Here is a 25,141-nt window from a genome sequence, read left to right on the forward strand (position 1 = left end):
GATGTCAGGGGAGGGAGAAGGCAGTGGGGCGGGTTCCCCCGTACGGATCTACACAGAGAAGAGGAGAGGAGGCTGTTGGAATTGTACAACAAATATTAACTTACTGAGCTACAAGAGCCCAAGTGCTAAACATCAGCCTTCATCAACATTACATCAGACTAGAGCAGAGACCTACAGACCTGTATCAACATTACATCAGACTAGAGCAGAGACCTACAGACCTGTATCAGCATTACATCAGACTAGAGCAGAAACCTGTATCAACATGACATCAGACTAGAGCAGAAACCTACAGACCTGTATCAACATTACATCAGACTAGAGCAGAAACCTACAGATCTGAATAAACATTACATCAGACTAGAGCAGAAACCTGTATCAACATTACATCAGACTAGAGCAGAAACCTGTATCAGCATGACATCAGACTAGAGCAGAGACCTGTATCAACATTACATCAGACTAGAGCAGAAACCTACAGATCTGAATAAACATTACATCAGACTAGAGCAGAAACCTGTATCAACATTACATCAGACTAGAGCAGAAACCTGTATCAGCATGACATCAGACTAGAGCAGAAACCTGTATCAGCATTACATCAGACTAGAGCAGAAACCTGTATCAGCATTACATCAGACTAGAGCAGAAACCTGTATCAACATTACATCAGACTAGAGCAGAAACCTACAGACCTGTATCAACATTACATCAGACTAGAGCAGAGACCTACAGATCTGAATAAACATTACATCAGACTAGAGCAGAAACCTACAGACCTGTATCAACATTACATCAGACTAGAGCAGAAACCTACAGATCTGTATCAACATTACATCAGACTAGAGCAGAAACCTACAGACCTGTATCAACATTACATCAGACTAGAGCAGAAACCTACAGATCTGAATAAACATTACATCAGACTAGAGCAGAAACCTACAGACCTGTATCAACATTACATCAGACTAGAGCAGAAACCTACAGATCTGTATCAGCATTACATCAGACTAGAGCAGAAACCTGTATCAACATTACATCAGACTAGAGCAGAAACCTGTATCAACATTACATCAGACTAGAGCAGAAACCTGTATCAGCATTACATCAGACTAGAGCAGAAACCTGTATCAACATTACATCAGACTAGAGCAGAAACCTGTATCAACATGACATCAGACTAGAGCAGAAACCTGTATCAGCATTACATCAGACTAGAGCAGAAACCTGTATCAACATGACATCAGACTAGAGCAGAAACCTGTATCAACATTACATCAGACTAGAGCAGAAACCTGTATCAGCATTACATCAGACTAGAGCAGAAACCTGTATCAACATTACATCAGACTAGAGCAGAAACCTGTATCAACATGACATCAGACTAGAGCAGAAACCTACAGATCTGAATAAACATTACATCAGACTAGAGCAGAAACCTACAGACCTGTATCAACATGACATCAGACTAGAGCAGAAACCTACAGATCTGAATAAACATTACATCCGACTAGAGCAGAAACCTACAGATCTGAATAAACATTACATCAGACTAGAGCAGAAACCTACAGACCTGTATCAACATTACATCAGACTAGAGCAGAAACCTACAGATCTGAAATGTATCATTCCTGCCCTGAACCAGCGGACAATCGGAGGACGTCATTAATTATTTGATCAAATGTTACTTTATCCAACAGGTATATGATCTAACTACATTTAAGATGTGAAGAGGAGGAATGCTAACCTCGGGTGATGGATACTACTGAGGAGGAGGAGGAGAGGAGAAGACTGACCTCTGGTGATCTGACGTGGACTTTTAAGCGTCCGGAGCTGTACCCGTTGCCAACGCCGCGCTGGACACCGTTGTGTAAAGACGTGCTGTTGGGGAACGGACCTTTACCAGGGATGAAAGCGACCTCCACCACCGCCTCTTGACTGGTGGGATAGATAGAAGAACATAGAACTTAGCAGTAGAACTTTACAGGATAGATAGAAGAACATAGAAATTAGCAGTAGAACTTTACAGAATAGATAGAAGAACAGAACTTAGCAGTAGAACTTTACAGGATAGATAGAAGAACATAGAACTTAGCAGTAGAACTTTACAGGATAGATAGAAGAACATAGAACTTAGCAGTAGAACTTTACAGGATAGATAGAAGAACATAGAACTTAGCAGTAGAACTTTACAGGATAGATAGAAGAACATAGCACTTGGCAGTAGAACTTTACAGAATAGATAGAAGAACATAGAACTTAGCAGTAGAACTTTACAGGATAGATAGAAGAACATAGAACTTAGCAGTAGAACTTTACAGGATGGATAGAAGAACATAGAACTTAGCAGTAGAACTTTACAGGATAGATAGAATAACATAGAAATTAGCAGTAGAACTTTACAGCTTTAGAAGTATAGAACTATATAGTATAACTTCAGAAGTATAAAGTATATTATATCTCACATTATTACTTTTGATTTAATCTCCCACACAAACACTTCTACCCCAACACAATTCAACCCCCAGCCCCACCCCATCTGGTATCTGACCTGAATTTGACCTTGTTGACCATGCTCTTAGCCCCACCCCATCTGGTATCTGACCTGAATTTGACCTTGTTGACCATGCTCTTAGCCCCACCCCATCTGGTATCTGACCTGAATTTGACCTTGTTGACCATGCTCTTAGCCCCACCCCATCTGGTATCTGACCTGAATTTGACCTTGTTGACCATGCTCTTAGCCCCACCCCATCTGGTATCTGACCTGAATTTGACCTTGTTGACCATGCTCTTAGCCCCACCCCATCTGGTATCTGACCTGAATTTGACCTTGTTGACCATGCTCTTAGCCCCACCCCATCTGGTATCTGACCTGAATTTGACCTTGTTGACCATGCTCTTAGCCCCACCCCATCTGGTATCTGACCTGAATTTGACCTTGTTGACCATGCTCTTAGCCCCACCCCATCTGGTATCTGACCTGAATTTGACCTTGTTGACCATGCTCTTAGCCCCACCCCAGCTGGTATCTCACCTGAATTTGACCTTGTTGACCATGCTCTTAGCCCCACCCCATCTGGTATCTCACCTGAATTTGACCTTGTTGACCATGCTCTTAGCCCCACCCCATCTGGTATCTGACCTGAATTTGACCTTGTTGACCATGCTCTTAGCCCCACCCCATCTGGTATCTGACCTGAATTTGACCTTGTTGACCATGCTCTTAGCCCCACCCCATCTGGTATCTGACCTGAATTTGACCTTGTTGACCATGCTCTTAGCCCCACCCCATCTGGTATCTGACCTGAATTTGACCTTGTTGACCATGCTCTTAGCCCCACCCCATCTGGTATCTGACCTGAATTTGACCTTGTTGACCATGCTCTTAGCCCCACCCCATCTGGTATCTGACCTGAATTTGACCTTGTTGACCATGCTCTTAGCCCCACCCCATCTGGTATCTGACCTGAATTTGACCTTGTTGACCATGCTCTTAGCCCCACCCCATCTGGTATCTGACCTGAATTTGACCTTGTTGACCATGCTCTTAGCCCCACCCCATCTGGTATCTGACCTGAATTTGACCTTGTTGACCATGCTCTTAGCCCCACCCCATCTGGTATCTGACCTGAATTTGACCTTGTTGACCATGCTCTTAGCCCCACCCCATCTGGTATCTGACCTGAATTTGACCTTGTTGACCATGCTCTTAGCCCCACCCCATCTGGTATCTGACCTGAATTTGACCTTGTTGACCATGCTCTTAGCCCCACCCCATCTGGTATCTGACCTGAATTTGACCTTGTTGACCATGCTCTTAGCCCCACCCCATCTGGTATCTGACCTGAATTTGACCTTGTTGACCATGCTCTTAGCCCCACCCCATCTGGTATCTGACCTGAATTTGACCTTGTTGACCATGCTCTTAGCCCCACCCCATCTGGTATCTGACCTGAATTTGACCTTGTTGACCATGCTCTTAGCCCCACCCCATCTGGTATCTGACCTGAATTTGACCTTGTTGACCATGCTCTTAGCCCCACCCCATCTGGTATCTGACCTGAATTTGACCTTGTTGACCATGCTCTTAGCCCCACCCCATCTGGTATCTGACCTGAATTTGACCTTGTTGACCATGCTCTTAGCCCCACCCCAGCTGGTATCTGACCTGAATTTGACCTTGTTGACCATGCTCTTAGCCTCCTGCGCCCCACCCCATCTGGTCACCCCTATCAAGGACTCTTGTTGACCATGCTCTTAGCCCCACCCCATCTGGTATCTGACCTGAATTTGACCTTGTTGACCATGCTCTTAGCCTCCTCGTGGGTCACCCCTATCAAGGACTCCTTGTTGACCATGCTCTTAGCCCCACCCCATCTGGTATCTGACCTGAATTTGACCTTGTTGACCATGCTCTTAGCCCCACCCCATCTGGTATCTGACCTGAATTTGACCTTGTTGACCATGCTCTTAGCCTCCTCGTGGGTCACCCCTATCAAGGACTCCTTGTTGACCATGCTCTTAGCCCCACCCCATCTGGTATCTGACCTGAATTTGACCTTGTTGACCATGCTCTTAGCCTCCTCGTGGGTCACCCCTATCAAGGACTCCTTGTTGACCATGCTCTTAGCCCCACCCCATCTGGTATCTGACCTGAATTTGACCTTGTTGACCATGCTCTTAGCCTCCTCGTGGGTCACCCCTATCAAGGACTCCTTGTTGACCATGCTCTTAGCCCCACCCCATCTGGTATCTGACCTGAATTTGACCTTGTTGACCATGCTCTTAGCCCCACCCCAGCTGGTATCTGACCTGAATTTGACCTTGTTGACCATGCTCTTAGCCCCACCCCAGCTGGTATCTGACCTGAATTTGACCTTGTTGACCATGCTCCTAGCCTCCTCGTGGGTCACCCCTATCAAGGACTCCTTGTTGATGGCAATGAGCTGATCCCCTGGCCTCAGGCGCCCATCCTGCGAATGGGAGTAGGCAGAACATAAGAATTAGAGATGCGTCATTCCACATGCAACGCGGACATTTGATTTTGACTTCGCACACGTAAAAACAGACATTTAAACCTAATCAGTAGAACCTCATCCTTTAAATAATAATTCAAAACTATACACAAGTGGTGCTTATAGTGTGTAACATACAGTCCATCAGTAGACTACAGTGTGTAACAGACAGTCCATCAGTAGACTACAGTTTGTGAGACAGTCCATCAATAGACTACAGTGTGTAACATACAGTCCATCAGTAGACTACAGTGTGTAACATACAGTCCATCAGTAGACTACAGTTTGTGAGACAGTCCATCAATAGACTACAGTGTGTAACATACAGTCCATCAGTAGACTACAGTGTGTAACATACAGTCCATCAGTAGACTACAGTGTGTAACATACAGTCCATCAGTAGACTACATACAGTCCATCAGTAGACTGAGACAGTCCATCAATAGACTCCATCAGTCCATCAGTAGACTACAGTGTGTAACATACAGTCCATCAGTAGACTACAGTGTGTAACATACAGTCCATCAGTAGACTACAGTGTGTAACATACAGTCCATCAGTAGACTACAGTGTGTAACATACAGTCCATCAGTAGACTACAGTGTGTAACATACAGTCCATCAGTAGACTACAGTTTGTGAGACAGTCCATCAATAGACTACAGTGTGTAACATACAGTCCATCAGTAGACTACAGTGTGTAACATACAGTCCATCAGTAGACTACAGTGTGTAACATACAGTCCATCAGTAGACTACAGTGTGTAACATACAGTCCATCAGTAGACTACAGTGTGTAACATACAGTCCATCAGTCATACAGTCCATCAGTAGACTACAGTGTGTAACATACAGTCCATCAGTAGACTACAGTGTGTAACATACAGTCCATCAGTAGACTACAGTGTGTAACATACAGTCCATCAGTAGACTACAGTGTGTAACATACAGTCCATCAGTAGACTACAGTGTAGTCCATCAGTAGACTACAGTGTGTAACCAGTCCATCAGTAGACTACAGTGTGTAACATACAGTCCATCAGTAGACTACAGTGTGTAACAGTGTGTGTAACATACAGTCCATCAGTAGACTACAGTGTGTAACATACAGTCCATCAGTAGACTACAGTAGACAGTCCATCAGTAGACTGTGTGTAACATACAGTCCATCAGTAGACTACAGTGTGTAACATACAGTCCATCAGTAGACTACAGTGTGTAACATACAGTCCATCAGTAGACTACAGTGTGTAACATACAGTCCATCAGTAGACTACAGTGTGTAACATACAGTCCATCAGTAGACTACAGTGTGTAACATACAGTCCATCAGTAGACTACAGTGTGTCCATCAGTAGACTACAGTGTGTAACATACAGTCCATCAGTAGACTACAGTGTGTAACATCCATCAGTCCATCAGTAGACTCCATCAGTAGACTGTAACATACAGTCCATCAGTAGACTACAGTGTGTAACATACAGTCCATCAGTAGACTACAGTGTGTAACATACAGTCCATCAGTAGACTACAGTGTGTAACATACAGTCCATCAGTAGACTACAGTGTGTAACATCCATCAGTCCATCAGTAGACTACAGTGTGTAACATACAGTCCATCAGTAGACTACAGTGTGTAGACATACAGTCCATCAGTAGACTACAGTGTGTAACATACAGTCCATCAGTCCATCAGTATCAGACTACAGTGTGTAACATACAGTCCATCAGTAGACTACAGTGTGTAACATATCAGTCCATCAGTAGACTACAGTGTGTAACATACAGTCCATCAGTAGACTACAGTGTGTCCATCAGTAGACTACAGTGTGTAACATACAGTCCATCAGTAGACTATGTGTAACAGTCCATCAGTAGACTACAGTGTGTAACATACAGTAAGTAGACTATAACAGTCCATCAGTAGACTACAGTGTGTAACATACAGTCCATCAGTAGACTACAGTGTGTAACATACAGTCCATCAGTAGACTACAGTGTGTAACATACAGTCCATCAGTAGACTACAGTGTGTAACATACAGTCCATCAGTAGACTACAGTGTGTAACATACAGTCCATCAGTAGACTATGTGTAACAGTCCATCAGTAGACTACAGTGTGTAACATACAGTCCATCAGTAGACTACAGTGTGTAACATACAGTCCATCAGTAGACTACAGTGTGTAACATCAGTAGACAGTCCATCAGTAGACTACAGTGTGTAACATACAGTCCATCAGTAGACTACAGTGTGTAACATACAGTCCATCAGTAGACTACAGTGTGTAACATACAGTCCATCAGTAGACTACAGTGTGTAACATGTGTACAGTCCATCAGTAGACTACAGTGTGTAACATACAGTCCATCAGTAGACTACAGTGTGTAACATACAGTCCATCAGTAGACTACAGTGTGTAACATACAGTCCATCAGTAGACTACAGTGTGTAACATACAGTCCATCAGTAGACTACAGTGTGTAACATACAGTCCATCAGTAGACTACAGTGTGTAACATACAGTCCATCAGTAGACTACAGTGTGTAACATACAGTCCATCAGTAGACTACAGTGTGTATCCATCAGTAGACTACAGTGTGTAACATACAGTCCATCAGTAGACTACAGTGTGTAACATACAGTCCATCAGTAGACTACAGTGTGTAACATACAGTCCATCAGTAGACTACAGTGTGTAACATACAGTCCATCAGTAGACCATCATACAGTCCATCAGTAGACTACAGTGTAGACTACAGTGTGTAACATACAGTCCATCAGTAGACTACAGTGTGTAACATACAGTCCATCAGTAGACTACAGTGTGTAACATACAGTCCATCAGTCCATCAGTGTGTAACATACAGTCCATCAGTAGACTACAGTGTGTAACATACAGTCCATCAGTAGACTACAGTGTGTAACATACAGTCCATCAGTAGACTACAGTGTGTAACATACAGTCCATCAGTAGACTACAGTGTGTAACATACAGTCCATCAGTAGACTACAGTAACAGTGTGTAACATACAGTCCATCAGTAGACTACAGTGTGTAACATACAGTCCATCAGTAGTCCATCAGTAGTCCATCAGTAGACTACAGTGTGTAACATACAGTCCATCAGTAGACTACAGTGTGTAACATACAGTCCATCAGTAGACTACAGTGTGTAACATACAGTCCATCAGTAGACTACAGTGTGTAACATACAGTCCATCAGTAGACTACAGTGTGTAACAGACAGTCCATCAGTAGACTACAGTGTGTAACATACAGTCCATCAGTAGACTACAGTGTGTAACATACAGTCCATCAGTAGACTACAGTGTGTAACATACAGTCCATCAGTAGACTACAGTGTGTAACATACAGTCCATCAGTAGACTACAGTGTGTAACAACACAGTCCATCAGTAGACTACAGTGTGTAACATACAGTCCATCAGTAGACTACAGTGTGTAACATACAGTCCATCAGTAGACTACAGTGTGTAACATACAGTCCATCAGTAGACTACAGTGTGTAACACAGTCCATCAGTAGACCATCAGTATCAGTAGACTACAGTGTGTAACATACAGTCCATCAGTAGACTACAGTGTGTAACATACAGTCCATCAGTAGACTACAGTGTGTAAGTAGACTACAGTGTGACAGTCCATCAGTCCATCAGTAGACTACAGTGTGTAACATACAGTCCATCAGTAGACTACAGTGTGTAACATACAGTCCATCAGTAGACTACAGTGTGTCCATCAGTAGACTACAGTATGTAACAGACAGTCCATCAGTAGAGTACAGTCCATCAGTAGACTACAGTGTGTAACATTCAGTCCATCAGTAGACTACAGTGTGTAACATACAGTCCATCAGTAGACTACAGTGTGTAACAGACAGAGCAGACAGACAGGCCAGAGCAGGCCAGACCAGAGGAGACAGACAGAGCAGACAGACAGACCAGAGCAGGCCAGACCAGAGGAGACAGACAGAGCAGACAGACAGGCCAGAGCAGAGCAAACGATGCAGGTGTCCTGTTCTACATGATGCTGCATGTTGGCACAATGTGAGCAGAGGGCAGCTTTTCTAACAGCTAGAACGGCCAACACATCCCATCAGCAGTAATATGAGAATTCTCTCTCCACTGTCATTAACCGTCAGGGACACCCCAGGAGGCAGAGCGGTCTAATGGAATATAGAACCTTCTAGCATCCCAATGTCTAGGCTCTATGGAACCTTCTAGAATTACAACGTCCAGGTTCTATGGAACCTTCTAGAATCAGAATGTTTAGGTTCTATGAAACCTTCTAGAATCACAACATTTAGGTTCTATGGAACCTTCTAGAATCAGAACACCAGGTTCTATGGAACCTTCTAGAATCAGAACGTTTAGGTTCTATGGAACCTTCTAGAATCTGAATGTTTAGGTGCTATGGAACCTTCTAGAATCACAGCATCCAGGTTCTATGGAACCTTCTAGAATCAGAATGTTTAGGTTCTATGGAACCTTCTAGAATCAGAACGTTTAGGTTCTATGGAGCCTTCTAGAATCAGAACAGCCAGGTTCTATGGAACCTTCTAGAATCAGAACACCCAGGTTGTATGGAACCTTTTAGAATCAGAATGTTCAGGTTCTATGGATCCTTCTAGAATCAGAACATTTAGGTTCTATGGAACCTTCTAGAATCAGAACACCCAGGTTCTATGGAACCTTCTAGAATCTGAATGTTTAGGTGCTATGGAACCTTCTAGAATCACAACATACAGGTTCTATGGAACCTTCTAGAATCAGAACATTCAGGAAAACAACTGAAAAATCTATGTCAGAGCAGAGAGACTCTGATCCTTCTACATCCCATTACATGGCTTTGGAAAATATACATGACACACAAGATTAAGAGACCAGCAGGACAGAGACAGGATTGGGATGAGGAGAGGGTGGGCTGTTTCCATACGAGAGAACATCTCTATGACTGTCATACCACCAACCAAGACACACACACACACACATAGACTAACATACACATGCACACAAACACATACACTCTCTCACACACACACACACAGACACACACACACACACACACACACACACACACACACACACACACACACACACACACACACACACACACACACACACACACACACACACACACACACACACACACACACACACACACACACACACACACACACCTGGTTTTACTGTAAGAGAGAAAGCTCATCTGAGCTCCTCTCACATCGTGTACTGTAGGTCTTTGAAACGAGGCAGACATTGTGTTGGGGTTATTTCTAAGGTGCTTAGACTGGGGATGATTCATTAGCTGAGGAAAGGAGCTGCTGTATGTTTTACTGTTTGATGACTAGGATTTGGTTCAACAGCCTCTTAGGAGTCACTACACTTAACATCATGTATCCTGTTGTTTTACAGTATTTCACAAGGACACCTCTAACAGCAGCTAAGCCTCCCATTCTGGGGGAAAGTTGACAGTTGAAAAGGGATTTTAGTTGCTGCACGTGTACTTTCCCAGCAGCGTACCACCCTACATCCCACTGCTGGCTTGCCTCTGAAGCTAAGCAGGGTTGGTCCTGGATGGGAGACCAGATGCTGCTGGAAGTGGTGTTGGAGGGCCAATAGGAGGCACGCGTTCCTCTGGTTCCCCCAAAAATATCTCAATCCCCCAGGGCAGTGATTGGGGACATTGTCATGTGTAAGGTGCTGTCTTTCAGATGGGATGTTAAACTGGTGTCCTGACTCTCTGTGGTCACTAAAGATACTGTAAGAGTAGGGGTGTTAACCCCAGTGTCCTGGTTAAATTCACAATCTGGTCCTCGTACCATCACCACCTAATCATCCCCAGCTCATCCCCAGCTTACAATTGGCTCGTGCTCAATTGCCATGGCTGTGTTCTCTGTGGTTCTGGGCCTGCCGTGGCTGTGTGGTCCTGGGCCTGCTGTGTGCTGTGGCTGTGTGCTGTGTGGTTCTGGGCCTGGGCTGTGTTCTGTGGCTGTGTGCTGGGCCTGCTGTGGCTGTGTTCTCTGTGATTCTGGGCCTGCCGTGGCTGTGTGGTTCTGGGCCTGCCGTGGCTGTGTTGGTGGTTCTGGGCCTGCCGTGGCTGTGTGATTCTGGGCCTGCTGTGTCTGTGTGCAGTGTGGTCCTGGGCCTGCTGTGGCTGTGTGCTCTGTAGTTCTGTGCTCTGCCACCACTGTGTCATGGTTAGGAAACGGTCTGGCTCTGTACATTGTTTCCCAAACTTGGTCCTCCAATAAGCTCCAACTCTACACAGTTTAAATGTATCCCTGGACAAACACAACCCCATTCAACTCATTGCAGGCTTGACAATTAGTTGACCAGTTGAATCAGGTGTGCATGTCCAGGGTTACAATAACAACGTGTTCTAATGGGGTACTGGAGGACCAGGGTTGGTGGTACTGGAGGACCAGGGTTGGTGGTACAGGAGGACCAGGGTTGGGGGTACTGGAGGACCAGGTTTGGTGGTACTGGAGGACCAGGGTTGGGGGTACTGGAGGACAAGGGTTGGTGGTACTGGAGGACCAGGGTTGGTGGTACTGGAGGACCAGGGTTGGGGGTACTGGAGGACCAGGGTTGGTGGTACTGTTGGTGGTACTGGAGGACCAGGGTTGGTGGTACTGGAGGACCAGGGTTGGTGGTACTGGAAAACCAGGGTTGGTGGTACTAGGGGACCAGGGTTGGTGGTACTGGAGGACCAGGGTTGGGGGTACTGGAGGACCAGGGTTGTACTGGAGGACCAGGTTTGGTGGTACTGGAGGACCAGGGTTGGGGGTACTGGAGGACCAGGGTTGGTGGTACTAGAACCAGGGTTGGTGGTACTGGAGGACCAGGGTTGGGGGTACTGGAGGACCAGGGTTGGGGGTACTGGAGGACCAGGTTTGGTGGTACTGGAGGACCAGGGTTGGGGGTACTGGAGGACCAGGGTTGGTGGTACTGGAGGACCAGGGTTGGTTACTGGAAAACCAGGGTGGTGGTAAACCAGGGTTGGTGGTACTGAGGACCAGGGTTGGGGGTACTGGAGGACCAGGGTTGGGGGTACTGGAGGACCAGGTCCTTCTACTGGAGGACCAGGGTTGGGGGTACTGGAGGATATACCAGGGTGGAGGAGGACCAGGGTTGGTGGTACTGGAGGACCAGGGTTGGGGGTACTGGAGGACCAGGGTTGGTGGTACTGGAGGACCAGGGTTGGTGGTACTGGAGGACCAGGGTTGGTGGTACTGGAGGACCAGGGTTGGTGGTACTGGAGGACCAGGGTTGGTGGTACTGGGGACCAGGGTTGGTGGTACTGGAGGACCAGGGTTGGGGGTACTGGAGGACCAGGGTTGGGGGTACTGGAGGACCAGGGTTGGTGGTACTGGAGGACCAGGGTTGGTGGTACTGGAGGACCAGGGTTGGTGGTACTGGAGGACCAGGGTTGGTGGTACTGGAGCACCAGGGTTGGGCTGGTACTGGAGGACCAGGGTTGGTGGTACTGGAGGACCAGGGTTGGTGGTACTGGAGGACCAGGGTTGGTGGTACTGGAGGACCAGGGTTGGTGGTACTGGAGGACCAGGGTTGGGGGTACTGGAGGACCAGGGTTGGTGGTACTGGAGGACCAGGGTTGGTGGTACTGGAGGACCAGGGTTGGTGGTACTGGAGGACCAGGGTTGGTGGTACTGGAGGACCAGGGTTGGGGGTACTGGAGGACCAGGGTTGGGGGTACTGGAGGACCAGGGTTGGTGGTACTGGGGACCAGGGTTGGTGGTACTGGAGGACCAGGGTTGGTGGTACTGGAGGACCAGGGTTGGTGGTACTGGAGGACCAGGGTTGGGGGTACTGGAGGACCAGGGTTGGTGGTACTGGAGGACCAGGGTACTGGAGGACCAGGGTTGGGGGTACTGGAGGACCAGGGTTGGTGGTACTGGAGGACCAGGGTTGGGCTGTTGGGGGTACTGGAGGACCAGGGTTGGTGGTACTGGAGGACCAGGGTTGGGGGTACTGGAGGACCAGGGTTGGGGGTACTGGAGGACCAGGGTTGGGGGTACTGGAGGACCAGGGTTGGTGGTACTGGAGGACCAGGGTTGGTGGTACTGGAGGACCAGGGTTGGGGGTACTGGAGGACCAGGGTTGGTGGTACTGGAGGACCAGGGTTGGGCTGTTGGGGGTACTGGAGGACCAGGGTTGGTGGTACTGGAGGACCAGGGTTGGGGGTACTGGAGGACCAGGGTTGGTGGTACTGGAGGACCAGGGTTGGTGGTACTGGAGGACCAGGGTTGGGGGTACTGGAGGACCAGGGTTGGTGGTACTGGAGGACCAGGGTTGGGCTGTTGGGGGTACTGGAGGACCAGGGTTGGTGGTACTGGAGGACCAGGGTTGGTGGTACTGGAGGACCAGGGTTGGGGGTACTGGAGGACCAGGGTTGGGGGTACTGGAGGACCAGGGTTGGGGGTACTGGAGGACCAGGGTTGGGGGTACTGGAGGACCAGGGACCAGGGGTACTGGAGGACCAGGGTTGGTGGTACTGGAGGACCAGGGTTGGTGGTACTGGAGGACCAGGGTTGGTGGTACTGGAGGACCAGGGTTGGGGTACTGGAGGACCAGGGTTGGGGGTACTGGAGGACCAGGGTTGGGGTACTGGAGGACCAGGGTTGGGGGTACTGGAGGACCAGGGTTGGGGGTACTGGAGGACCAGGGTTGGGGTACTGGAGGACCAGGGTTGGGGGTACTGGAGGACCAGGGTTGGTGGTACTGGAGGACCAGGGTTGGGGGTACTGGGGACCAGGGTGGGTGGTACTGGAGGACCAGGGTTGGTGGTACTGGAGGACCAGGGTTGGGCTGGAGGACCAGGGTTGTGGTACTGGAGGACCAGGGTTGGGGGTACTGGAGGACCAGGGTTGGTGGTACTGGAGGACCAGGGTTGGGGGTACTGGAGGACCAGGGTTGGGGGTACTGGAGGACCAGGGTTGGGGGTACTGGAGGACCAGGGTTGGGGGGTACTGGAGGACCAGGGTTGGGGGTACTGGAGGACCAGGGTTGGGGGTACTGGAGGACCAGGGTTGGGGGTACTGGAGGACCAGGGTTGGGGGTACTGGAGGACCAGGGTTGGGGGTACTGGAGGACCAGGGTTGGGGGTACTGGAGGACCAGGGTTGGGGGTACTGGAGGACCAGGGTTGGGGGTACTGGAGGACCAGGGTTGGTGGTACTGGAGGACCAGGGTTGGGGGTACTGGGAACCAGGGTTGGTGGTACTGGAGGACCAGGTTTGGGGGTGTTGTTGGTACTGGAGAACCAGGGTTGGGGGTACTGGAGAACCAGGGTTGGGGGTACTGGAGGACCAGGGTTGGTGATACTGGAGGACCAGGGTTGGTTGTACTGGAGGGAGGACCAGGGTTGTGCTGTTGGTGGTACTGGAGGACCAGGGTTGGTCTGTTGGTGGTACTGGAGGACCAGGGTTGGGGGTACTGGAGGACCAGGGTTGGGGATACTGGAGGACCAGGGTTGGGGGTACTGGAGGACCAGGGTTGGAAAACACTGATTTAGAACTAAGATATCAGGTGACAGAGATGCAGCACTATGTATGTATGTATGTATGTATGTATGTATGTATGTATGTATGTATGTATGTATGTATGTATGTATGTATGTATGTATGTATGTATGTATGTATGTATGTACAGTGGGGCAAAAAAGTATTTAGTCAGCCACCAATTGTGCAAGTTCTCTCACTTAAAAAGATGAGCGAGGCCTGTAATTTCCATCGTAGGCAGACTTCAACTATGACAGACTTCAACTATGAGACAAAATGAGAGGAAAAAAATCCTGGAAAGCACATTGTATGAATTTACTTGCAAATTATGGTGGAAAATAAGTATTTGGTCACCTACAAACAAGCAAGATTTCTGGTTCTCACAGACCTGTAACTTCTTCTTTAAGAGGCTCCTCTGTCCTCCACTGCTTACCTGTATTAATGGCACCTGTTTGAACTTTTTATCAGTATAAAAGACACCTGTCCACCAAAAAGTTCTATTTTGGTTTGTCATGCACAAAGTAGATGTCCTAACAGATTTGCCAAAACTTATAGTTTGTTAACAAAAAATTTGTGGAGTGGTTGAAAAACGAGGTTTAATGACTCCAACCTAAGTGTAGGTAAACTTCTGACTTCATCTGTATGTCTCCATCTCTTTATTTTCAGTAATTATTCAGTGTCCTCAGTAATTATTGTGACAGAGAAGCATGATTTTTTTCTTATGGCTCTATACTTCAAAAGTTTGGATTTGAAATCAAACAATGACTATGAGCTTTAAAGTGCAGACTGTCAGCTTTCATTTGAGGGTATTTAAATCCATATCGGGTGAAATGGACGCCCACCCCCATTAGAAATGACAGCATTTTTTTGTACATTTGGAATATGGACGTCACCTCATCTATCACACTGCAGGTGAAAGGTGCAACATGGACAACCCTTCCCATCCTGCCCACCCCCATCCTCCCCCCCATCCATTAGTGTCAGCTTTCCAGAGAGGTTTGGAATATGGACAAGCCTTCCCATCCTGCCCACCCCATCCTCCCCCTCCATTAGTGTCAGCTTTCCAGAGAGGTTTGGAATATGGACAAGCCTTCCCATCCTGCCCACCCCATCCTCCCCCTCCATTAGTGTCAGCTTTCCAGAGAGGTTTGGAATATGGACAAGCCTTCCCATCCTGCCCACCCCATCCTCCCCCTCCATTAGTGTCAGCTTTCCAGAGAGGTTTGGAATATGGACAAGCCTTCCCATCCTGCCCACCCCATCCTCCCCATTAGTGTCAGCTTTCCAGAGAGGTTTGGAATATGGACAAGCCTTCCCATCCTGCCCACCCCATCCTCCCCCTCCATTAGTGTCAGCTTTCCAGAGAGGTTTGGGACAAGCCTTCCCATCCTGGACAGAGAGGTTTGGAATATGGACAAGCCTTCCCATCCTGCCCACCCCATCCTCCCCCTCCATTAGTGTCCAGAGAGGTTTGGAATATGGACAAGCCTTCCCATCCTGCCCACCCCATCCTCCCCCTCCATTAGTGTCAGCTTTCCAGAGAGGTTTGGAATATGGACAAGCCTTCCCCTGCCCATCCTCCCCCTCCATTAGTGTCAGCTTTCACAAGCCCATCCTGCCCACCCCATCCATTAGTGTCAGCTTTCCAGAGAGGTTTGGAATATGGACAAGCCTTCCCATCCTGCCCACCCCATCCTCCCCCTCCATTAGTGTCAGCTTTCCAGAGAGGTTTGGAATATGGACAAGCCCCATTCCCATCCTGCCCACCCCATCCTCCCCCCATCTCCATTAGTGTCAGCTTTCCAGAGAGGTTTGGAATATGGACAAGCCTCATCTATTCCCTCACACCCTTTGCCCTGCCCCCCCATCCTCCCCTTCTCCTCTCACCTTTTCCTATCAGTGTCATATTTCTGGGAGTGGGCAGATGGGGAACAGGACAGGGAGTGCTTTGGGGGTGGTAGAGGCTAGATGGTAGAGAAGTAGAGGTCAGGGAGTGCTTTGGGGGTGGTAGAGGCTAGATGGTAGGGAGGTAGAGGTCAGGGAGTGCTTTGGGGGTGGTAGAAGCTAGATGGTAGAGAGGTAGAGGTCAGGGGAGTGATGTGGGGGTGGTAGAGGCTAGGGAGGGAGGTGAGGTCAGGGAGTGGGGGTGGTAGAAGCTAGATGGTAGAGAGAGGTCAGAGGAACAGGGAGTGCTTTGGGGGTGGTAGAGGCTAGATGGTAGGGAGGTAGAGGTCAGGGGAACAGGGAGTGTTGTGGGGGTGGTAGAGGCTAGACGGTAGGGAGGTAGAGGTCAAGGGGACAGGGTGATGGCCTACGTAAGCAGAGTCCTAAAGGGCTGACCTTCACAGTCTGTGTGTCTGTCCTGTCCTGCTGCTCAGGGGACTGTGGGGACTCTGACTCGTCCCCTTCACACTTGAGCTAATGGGGAAGCAGTCTGCATCACTTTATCTGTCTCCCTCTCCAACCCTCTCCATCCCCCGTCTCTCTCCATACCACTGTCTCTGTCTCGCTCTTTTCTTCACCCCTCTCCCTCTCTCTCTCTCTCTCTCTCTCTCTCTCTCTCTCTGTCTCTAACTGTCTCTCTGTCTCTCTGTCTCTAGCCCTCTGTCTCTAACTCTCTCTCTAGCTTTCTCTCTCTCTCTCTCGCGCCTCTCTGTCTCTTAATCTGTCTCTCTGTCTCTAGCTCTGTCTCTCTGTCTCTAGCTTTGTCTCTCTGTCTCTAGCTTTGTCTCTCTGTCTCTAGTGTTGTCTCTCTGTCTCTAGCTCTGTCTCTCTGTCTCTAGCTCTGTCTCTAGCTCTGTCTCTCTGTCTCTAGATTTGTCTCTCTGTCTCTAGCTCTGTCTCTCTGTCTCTAGATTTGTCTCTCTGTCTGTCCCCCAGGAGGACAGTAACCAACCAGCAAGACTCTGTCTGACTCCTGGTAACGCCAAGTTACAGCACTGGTAACCACACGCTGTCTGTCTCCCATCCAGTTAAACAGGACAGACTATACTGGTAACCTCACGCTGTCTGTCTCCCATCCAGTTAAACAGGACAGACTATACTGGTAACCTCACGCTGTCTGTCTCCCATCCAGTTAAACAGGACAGACTATACTGGTAACCTCACGCTGTCTGTCTCCCATCCAGTTAAACAGGACAGACTATACTGGTAACCTCACGCTGTCTGTCTCCCATCCAGTTAAACAGGACAGACTATACTGGTAACCTCACGCTGTCTGTCTCCCATCCAGTTAAACAGGACAGACTATACTGGTAACCTCACGCTGTCTGTCTCCCATCCAGTTAAACAGGACAGACTATACTGGTAACCTCACGCTGTCTGTCGCCCATCCAGTTAAACAGGACAGACTATACTGGTAACCTCACGCTGTCTGTCTCCCATCCAGTTAAACAGGACAGACTATACTGGTAACCTCACGCTGTCTGTCTCCCATCCAGTTAAACAGGACAGACTATACTGGTAACCTCACGCTGTCTGTCTCCCATCCAGTTAAACAGGACAGACTATACTGGTAACCTCACGCTGTCTGTCTCCCATCCAGTTAAACAGGACAGACTATACTGGTAACCTCACGCTGTCTGTCGCCCATCCAGTTAAACAGGACAGACTATACTGGTAACCTCACGCTGTCTGTCTCCCATCCAGTTAAACAGGACAGACTATACTGGTAACCTCACGCTGTCTGTCTCCCATCCAGTTAAACAGGACAGACTATACTGGTAACCTCACGCTGTCTGTCTCCCATCCAGTTAAACAGGACAGACTATACTGGTAACCTCACGCTGTCTGTCTCCCATCCAGTTGAACAGGACAGACTATACTGGTAACCTCACGCTGTCTGTCTTCCATCCAGTTAAACAGGACAGACTATACTGGTAACCTCACACTGTCTGTCTCCCATCCAGTTAAACAGGACAGACTATACTGGTAACCTCACGCTGTCTGTCTCCCATCCAGTTAAACAGGACAGACTATACTGGTAACCTCACGCTGTCTGTCTCCCATCCAGTTAAACAGGACAGACTTACTGGTAACCTCACGCTGTCTGTCTCCCATCCAGTTAAACAGGACAGACTATTACTGGTAACCTCACGCTGCTTGTCTCCCATCCAGTTAAACAGGACAGACTATACTGGTAACCTCACGCTGTCTGTCTCCCATCCAGTTAAACAGGACAGACTATACTGGTAACCTCACGCTGTCTGTCTCCCATCCAGTTAAACAGGACAGACTATACTGGTAACCTCACGCTGTCTGTCTCCCATCCAGTTAAACAGGACAGACTATACTGGTAACCTCACGCTGTCTGTCTCCCATCCAGTTAAACAGGACAGACTATACTGGTAACCTCACGCTGTCTGTCTCCCATCCAGTTAAACAGGACAGACTATACTGGTAACCTCACGCTGTCTGTCTCCCATCCATCCAAACCAGACAAGACAGTTGAACAGGACAGACTATACTGGTAACCTCACGCTGTCTGTCTCCCATCCAGTTAAACAGGACAGACTATACTGGTAACCTCACGCTGTCTGTCTCCCATCCAGTTAAACAGACAGTTGAACAGGATCCAGTTAAACAGGACAGACTTACTGGTAACCTCACGCTGTTGTCTCCCATCCAGTTAAACAGGACAGACTTACTGTAAAGACAGTTAAACAGTGACTTGGAGCTTCTTCTTCCAGTGCAAAGCAATCTCCAGATGTGTGAATGCATTTCTCCCATTTAAACAGGAGTATACTGAAACCTCACACTGTTGTCAACATTAGGCAGGAGAACACGTGTCTGTCTCCCATCCAGTTAAACAGGACAGACTTCTAACACAGTGTCGTGTCAGGACAGACCTTGGTGTGAAGAGGTCCAGTAGTTATATACTTCTAACACAGTGTCGTCTCAACACCTTGGTGTGAAGAGGTCCAGTAGTTATATACTTCTAACAGTGTCGTGTCAACACCTTGGTGTGAAGAAGGTCCAGTAGTTATATACTTCTAACACAGTGTCGTGTCAACACCTTGGTGTGAAGAGGTCCAGTAGTTATATACTTCTAACAGTGTCGTGTCAACACCTTGGTGTGAAGAGGTCCAGTAGTTATATACTTCTAACACAGTGGTGTGTCAACACCTTGGTGTGAAGAGGTCCAGTAGTTATATACTTCTAACAGTGTTGTGTCAACACCTTGGTGTGAAGAGGGTCCAGTCAAGTTAAACAGGACAGTTACTGGTAACTTTATAGCTGAGCTTTATTGACACATCACAAAGATGAATGGCTAACAGCAGCAGGGGCTGGTTGAGGTCTGTTAATCCAGTTAACCACCCTGCTGACCGTTGACCAACGGGGCTGGTTGAGGTCTGTTAAGAGACCACCCTGCTGACTGTTGACCAACGGGACAGACTGGTTGAGGTCTGTTAAGAGACCACCCTGTTAAACAGGACAGACTGACTGTTGACCAGTTACGGGGCTGGTTGAGGTCTGTTAAGAGACCACCCTGCTGACTGTTGACCAACGGGGCTGGTTGAGGTCTGTTAAGAGACCAACCCTGCTGGCTGTTGACCAACGGGGCTGGTTGAGAGGTATACTGGTAACCTCACACCTTGGTCTGTTAAGAGACCACCCTGCTGACTGTTGACCAACGGGGCTGGTTGAGGTCCTCACGCTGTTAAGAGACCACCCTGTCTGACTGTTGACCAACAGGACAGCTGGTTGAGTTCTGTTAAGAGACCACCCTGCTGACTAACCTTGACCAACATCCAGTTAAACAGGCAGACTATACTGGTTGAGGTCTGTTAAGAGACCACCCTGCTGACTGTTGACCAACGGGGCTGGTTGAGGTCTGTTAAGAGACCACCCTGCTGACTGTTGACCAACGAGGCTGGTTGAGGTCTGTTAAGAGACCACCCTGCTGTCTCCCACCGATGTTACTGACCAAGTTAAACAGGACAGACTATACGGGGCTGGTTGAGGTCTGTTAAGAGACCACCCTGCTGGCTGTTGACCAACGAGGCTGGTATGAGGTATACGCTGTCTGTCTAAGAGACCACACCTTGCTGTTAAACAGGACCGTTGTTATCCAGTTAAACAACGGGGCTGGTTGAGGTCTGTTATCCAGAGACCACCCTGCTGGCTGTTGACAAACGGGGCTGGTTGAGGTCTGTTAACCTCAGACCACCCAAGCTGGCTGTTGACCAACGGGGCTGGTTGTGCAGTTTCAATATGAAGTGTTATTTGGAAATTAACAGAAAATGAGGGCCGAACCTGTTCTGGTCAGAGGCGATAGGTAACCTCAATCGGCTTTAAACCATTGGTCAGCATGGTGTGTCGACATGCCTAACTCCATGTCTAAGTACAGCAGATTGACGTTACCATGTCGTCTCCCATGTCTAATGTAACTCTATGTCTAAGTACAGCAGATTGACGTTACCATGTGTCGTCTCACATGCCTAATGTAACTGCATGTCTAAGTACAGCAGATTGTCGTTACCATGTCTAACATGTCTAATGTAACTCCATTTCTAAGTACAGCAGATTACGTTACCATGTCGACATGTCTAATGTAACTCCATTTCTAAGTACAGCAGATTGACGTTACCATGTCGACATGCCTAATGTAACTCCATGTCTGGTAACCTCACGCTGTCTGTAACAGAGCAGATTGACCAGTTAACCATGTGGACATGTCTAATGTAACTCCATGTCTAAGTAGAGCAGATTGATAAGACGTTAACAGGACAGACTGTCGACATGTCTAATGTAACTCCATGTTCCCAAAAACAGGACAGACTCTAAGTAGAGCAGATTGACGTTACCATGTGGACATGTCTAATGTAACTCCATTTCTAAGTACAGCAGATTGTGTTGTGTCAACACCTTGTTAAGAGGTCCATGTTATATACTTCTAACATGTCTAATGTAACTCCAACAGTGTCTAAGTGTGAGAGCCAGATTGTGTTGTGTCAACGTTAAGAGGTCCAGTAGTTATATACTGCTAACATGCCTAATCCAGTAACTTGGAAATGTCTAAGTAATGAGCAGATTGTGTCTGTGTCAACGTTACCATGTGGACATGTCTAATGTAACTCCATGTCTAAGTAGAGCAGATTGAAGAGGTCGTTACCATGTCGACATGTCTAATGTAACTCCATGTCTAAGTACAGCAGATTGAAGTTACCATGTCGACATGTCTAATGTAACTCCATGTCTAAGTAGAGCAGATTGACGTTACCATGTCAACATGTCTGATGTAACTCCATGTCTAAGTAGAGCAGATTGAACGTTACCATGTCGACATGTCTAATGTAACTCCATGTCTAAGTACAGCAGATTGACGTTACCATGTCTTATAACATGTCTAATGTAACTCCATGTCTAAGTAGAGTAGTAGTTATATACTTCTAACACAGTGTCGTCTCAACACCTTGGTGTATTGACGTTACCATGTCGACATGTCTGATGTAACTCCATGTCTAAGTAGAGCAGATTGACGTTACCATGTCGACATGTCTAATGTAACTCCATGTCTAAGTACAGCAGATTGACGTTACCATGTGGACATGTCTAATGTAACTCCATGTCTAAGTAGAGCAGATTGAAGAGGTCGTTACCATGTCGACATGTCTAATGTAACTCCATGTCTAAGTACAGCAGATTGAAGAGGTCGTTACCATGTCGACATGTCTAATGTAACTCCATGTCTAAGTAGAGCAGATTGACGTTACCATGTCAACATGTCTGATGTAACTCCATGTCTAAGTAGAGCAGATTGACAGTTACCATGTCGACATGTCTAATGTAACTCCATTTCTAAGTACAGCAGATTGACGTTACCATGTGGACATGTCTAATGTAACTCTTCCATATTCATCGTTGACTGGTTCTACCAGTGGTGTGAGTCTGGTTCATTTCATCCCAGTGGAGGTAACTATGACTACAGTATCTGTTATGAGGTGAATCTATGAGAAGGGTTTCTCCACCCTGTGACTCACCCTGTGGCAGTCTCCCCCAGACAGAACCTCCTGGATGAAGACCGCAGGGCCGTCCGGCCTATTGGAGCCTCCGCCGATGGCGATGCCCAGACTAGAGGAGCGGGCTACAGAGATCAGCTGGATCACACCCTCTCCTGGGTGACTGGAGACAGGAGGAGGACATATTACATACTGTAAGACAGACAGACACGTACAAACTCTCTCAAATACACACCCTCTCCTGGGTGACTGGAGACAGGAGGAGGACATATTACATACTGTAAGACAGACAGACACATACAAACTCTCTCAAATACACACCCAGTTACAGCAACACAGGTGAACTAACAGGTGAACTGTCTGGTGAACTAACAGGTGAACTAACAGGTGAACTAACAGGTGAACTACAGGTGAACAGACAGGTGAACTAACAGGTGAACCTAACAGGTGAACTAACAGGTGAACTAACAGGTGAACTAACAGGTGAACTAACAGGTAAACCTACAGGTGAACAGACAGGTGAACTAACAGGTGAACTAACAGGTGAACAGACAGATGAACAACAGGTGAACTGACAGGTGAACTGACAGGTGAACTAACAGGTGAACTAACAGGTGAACTAACAGGTGAACTGACAGGTGAACTAACAGGTGAACTGACAGGTGAACTAACAGGTGAACTGACAGGTGAACTGACAGGTAAACCTACAGGTGAACAGACAGGTGAACTGACAGGTGAACTAACAGGTGAACTAACAGGTGAACTGTCAGGTGAACTGGTGAACTGAGGTGAACTGACAGGTGAACTAACAGGTAACTAACCTACAGGTGAACTGACTGTACAACCCATTCATATGGTAGATACATCAACATCAAAGGTTGAACTGTACTATATTGTAGTGAGATGAACACAACTCCTGGCCTCCTTGTCAAGAGGTTTGGATCTCTTGGCGTAGCGGCTAAGGTGTTGGGTTGACAGTCCCTGGACCCGGTTGAGTCCCAGTCGGAGCTACCCCCTGAATTAGCTACAATAGCTATACCTGAGGGAGCGCAGTAGAGGGTTGTTGTAGGTGCTCTGAGAGCCAGCAGGACTCAAAAGCAAAGGACTCTGGGAGCGTGACGAGGACCCGGACGATGTGCTGTCCAGATATCTGCCTGCTTAGAAAGGAGGAGAGACAGGTCACAGTTAGAGACTGGGAACAGCTAGAGACAGGTAACAGTTAGAGACAGGGAACAGTTAGAGACAGGGAAGACAGGGAACAGCTAGAGACAGGGAACAGTTAGAGACAGGGAACAGTTAGAGACAACAGCTAGGAAACAGCTAGAGACAGGTAACAGCTAGAGACGGGGAACAGCTAGAGACAACAGGGAACAGCTAGAGACAGGGAACAGCTAGAGACAGGGAACAGCTAGAGACAGGGAACAGCTAGAGACAGGGAACAGCTAGAGACAGGGAACAGTTAGAGACAGGGAACAGTTAGAGACAGGGAACAGTTAGAGACAGGGAACAGCTAGAGACAGGGAACAGCTAGAGACAGGGAACAGGGGAACAGCTAGAGACAGGGAACAGCTAGAGACAGGGGAACAGTTAGAGACAGGGGAACAGCTAGAGACAGGGAACAGCTAGAGACAGGGAACAGCTTAGAGACAGGGAACAGCTAGAGACAGGGAACAGCTAGAGACAGGGAACAGCTAGAGACAGGGAACAGCAGCTAGAGACAGGGAACAGCTAGAGACAGTGAACAGCTAGAGACAGGGAACAGCTAGAGACAGGGAACAGCTAGAGACAGGGAACAGTTAGAGACAGGGAACAGTTAGAGACAGGGAACAGTTAGAGACCGGGAACAGCTAGAGACAGGGAACAGCTAGAGACAGGGAACAGCTAGAGACAGGGAACAGCTAGAGACAGGGAACAGGGAACTAGAGACAGGGAACAGTTAGAGACAGGGAACAGGGACAGGGAACAGCTAGAGACAGGGAACAGCTAGAGACAGGGAACAGCTAGAGACAGGGGAACAGCTAGAGACAGGGACAGTTAGAGACAGGGAACAGTTAGAGACAGGTAACAGTTAGAGACAGGGAACAGTTAGAGACAGGGAACAGCTAGAGACAGGGAACAGCTAGAGACAGGGAACAGCTAGAGACGGGGAACAGCTAGAGACAGGGAACAGTTGAGACAGGGAACAGTTAGAGACAGGTAACAGTTAGAGACAGGGAACAGTTAGAGACAGGGAACAGCAGTAGAGACAGAGAACAGCTAGAGACAGAGAACAGCTAGAGACAGGGTTAACAGCTAGAGACAGGGAACAGCTAGAGACAGGGAACAGCTAGAGACAGGTAACAGGGTCTTGGGATGTGAACAGGGTCTCCAGACGTTCCACCAGAGGGCAGTGTAAATAGGTGCTACTACATGATGAAAGAGGACTGACCCCTCAGTCAGTTTCCTGCCTCTACAGATATCCTATTAAACGCTGGATGGGAGTAGAGAGACGCTGCCCCTGGACTTCATAAAGCACTTTCTGACAAGTGTTTAGTTTAGGAAGCTTGATCTCCTCTAAGCGCTAAATAATACTCTGCATGCTGCCCGATGCTATTTATTTTTAGCCCTGAAATCCAAA

General features: G+C 47.9%; 1 protein-coding gene across 1 annotated transcript in view; it reads right to left on the reverse strand.

Annotated features, from left to right (window-relative positions):
* LOC135535676 (syntaxin-binding protein 4-like) overlaps window positions 1–25,141 on the reverse strand; it is a 117,498-nt gene that overhangs the window by 48,672 nt on the left and 43,685 nt on the right. The window contains exons 7-11 of the mRNA XM_064962120.1: window positions 23,564–23,681; window positions 22,546–22,687; window positions 4,870–4,976; window positions 1,797–1,938; window positions 1–48 (exon numbers count right to left, since the gene is read on the reverse strand). The exon at window positions 1–48 is cut by the window's left edge and continues 25 nt beyond it. Coding sequence (XP_064818192.1) covers window positions 1–48; window positions 1,797–1,938; window positions 4,870–4,976; window positions 22,546–22,687; window positions 23,564–23,681 — 557 coding nt within the window. The remainder of the gene's footprint in view (window positions 49–1,796; window positions 1,939–4,869; window positions 4,977–22,545; window positions 22,688–23,563; window positions 23,682–25,141) is intronic.

The sequence above is a fragment of the Oncorhynchus masou genome, unplaced genomic scaffold, assembly GCF_036934945.1.
Source record: "Oncorhynchus masou masou isolate Uvic2021 unplaced genomic scaffold, UVic_Omas_1.1 unplaced_scaffold_497, whole genome shotgun sequence".
NCBI classification, from domain to species: Eukaryota; Metazoa; Chordata; class Actinopteri; order Salmoniformes; family Salmonidae; genus Oncorhynchus; species Oncorhynchus masou.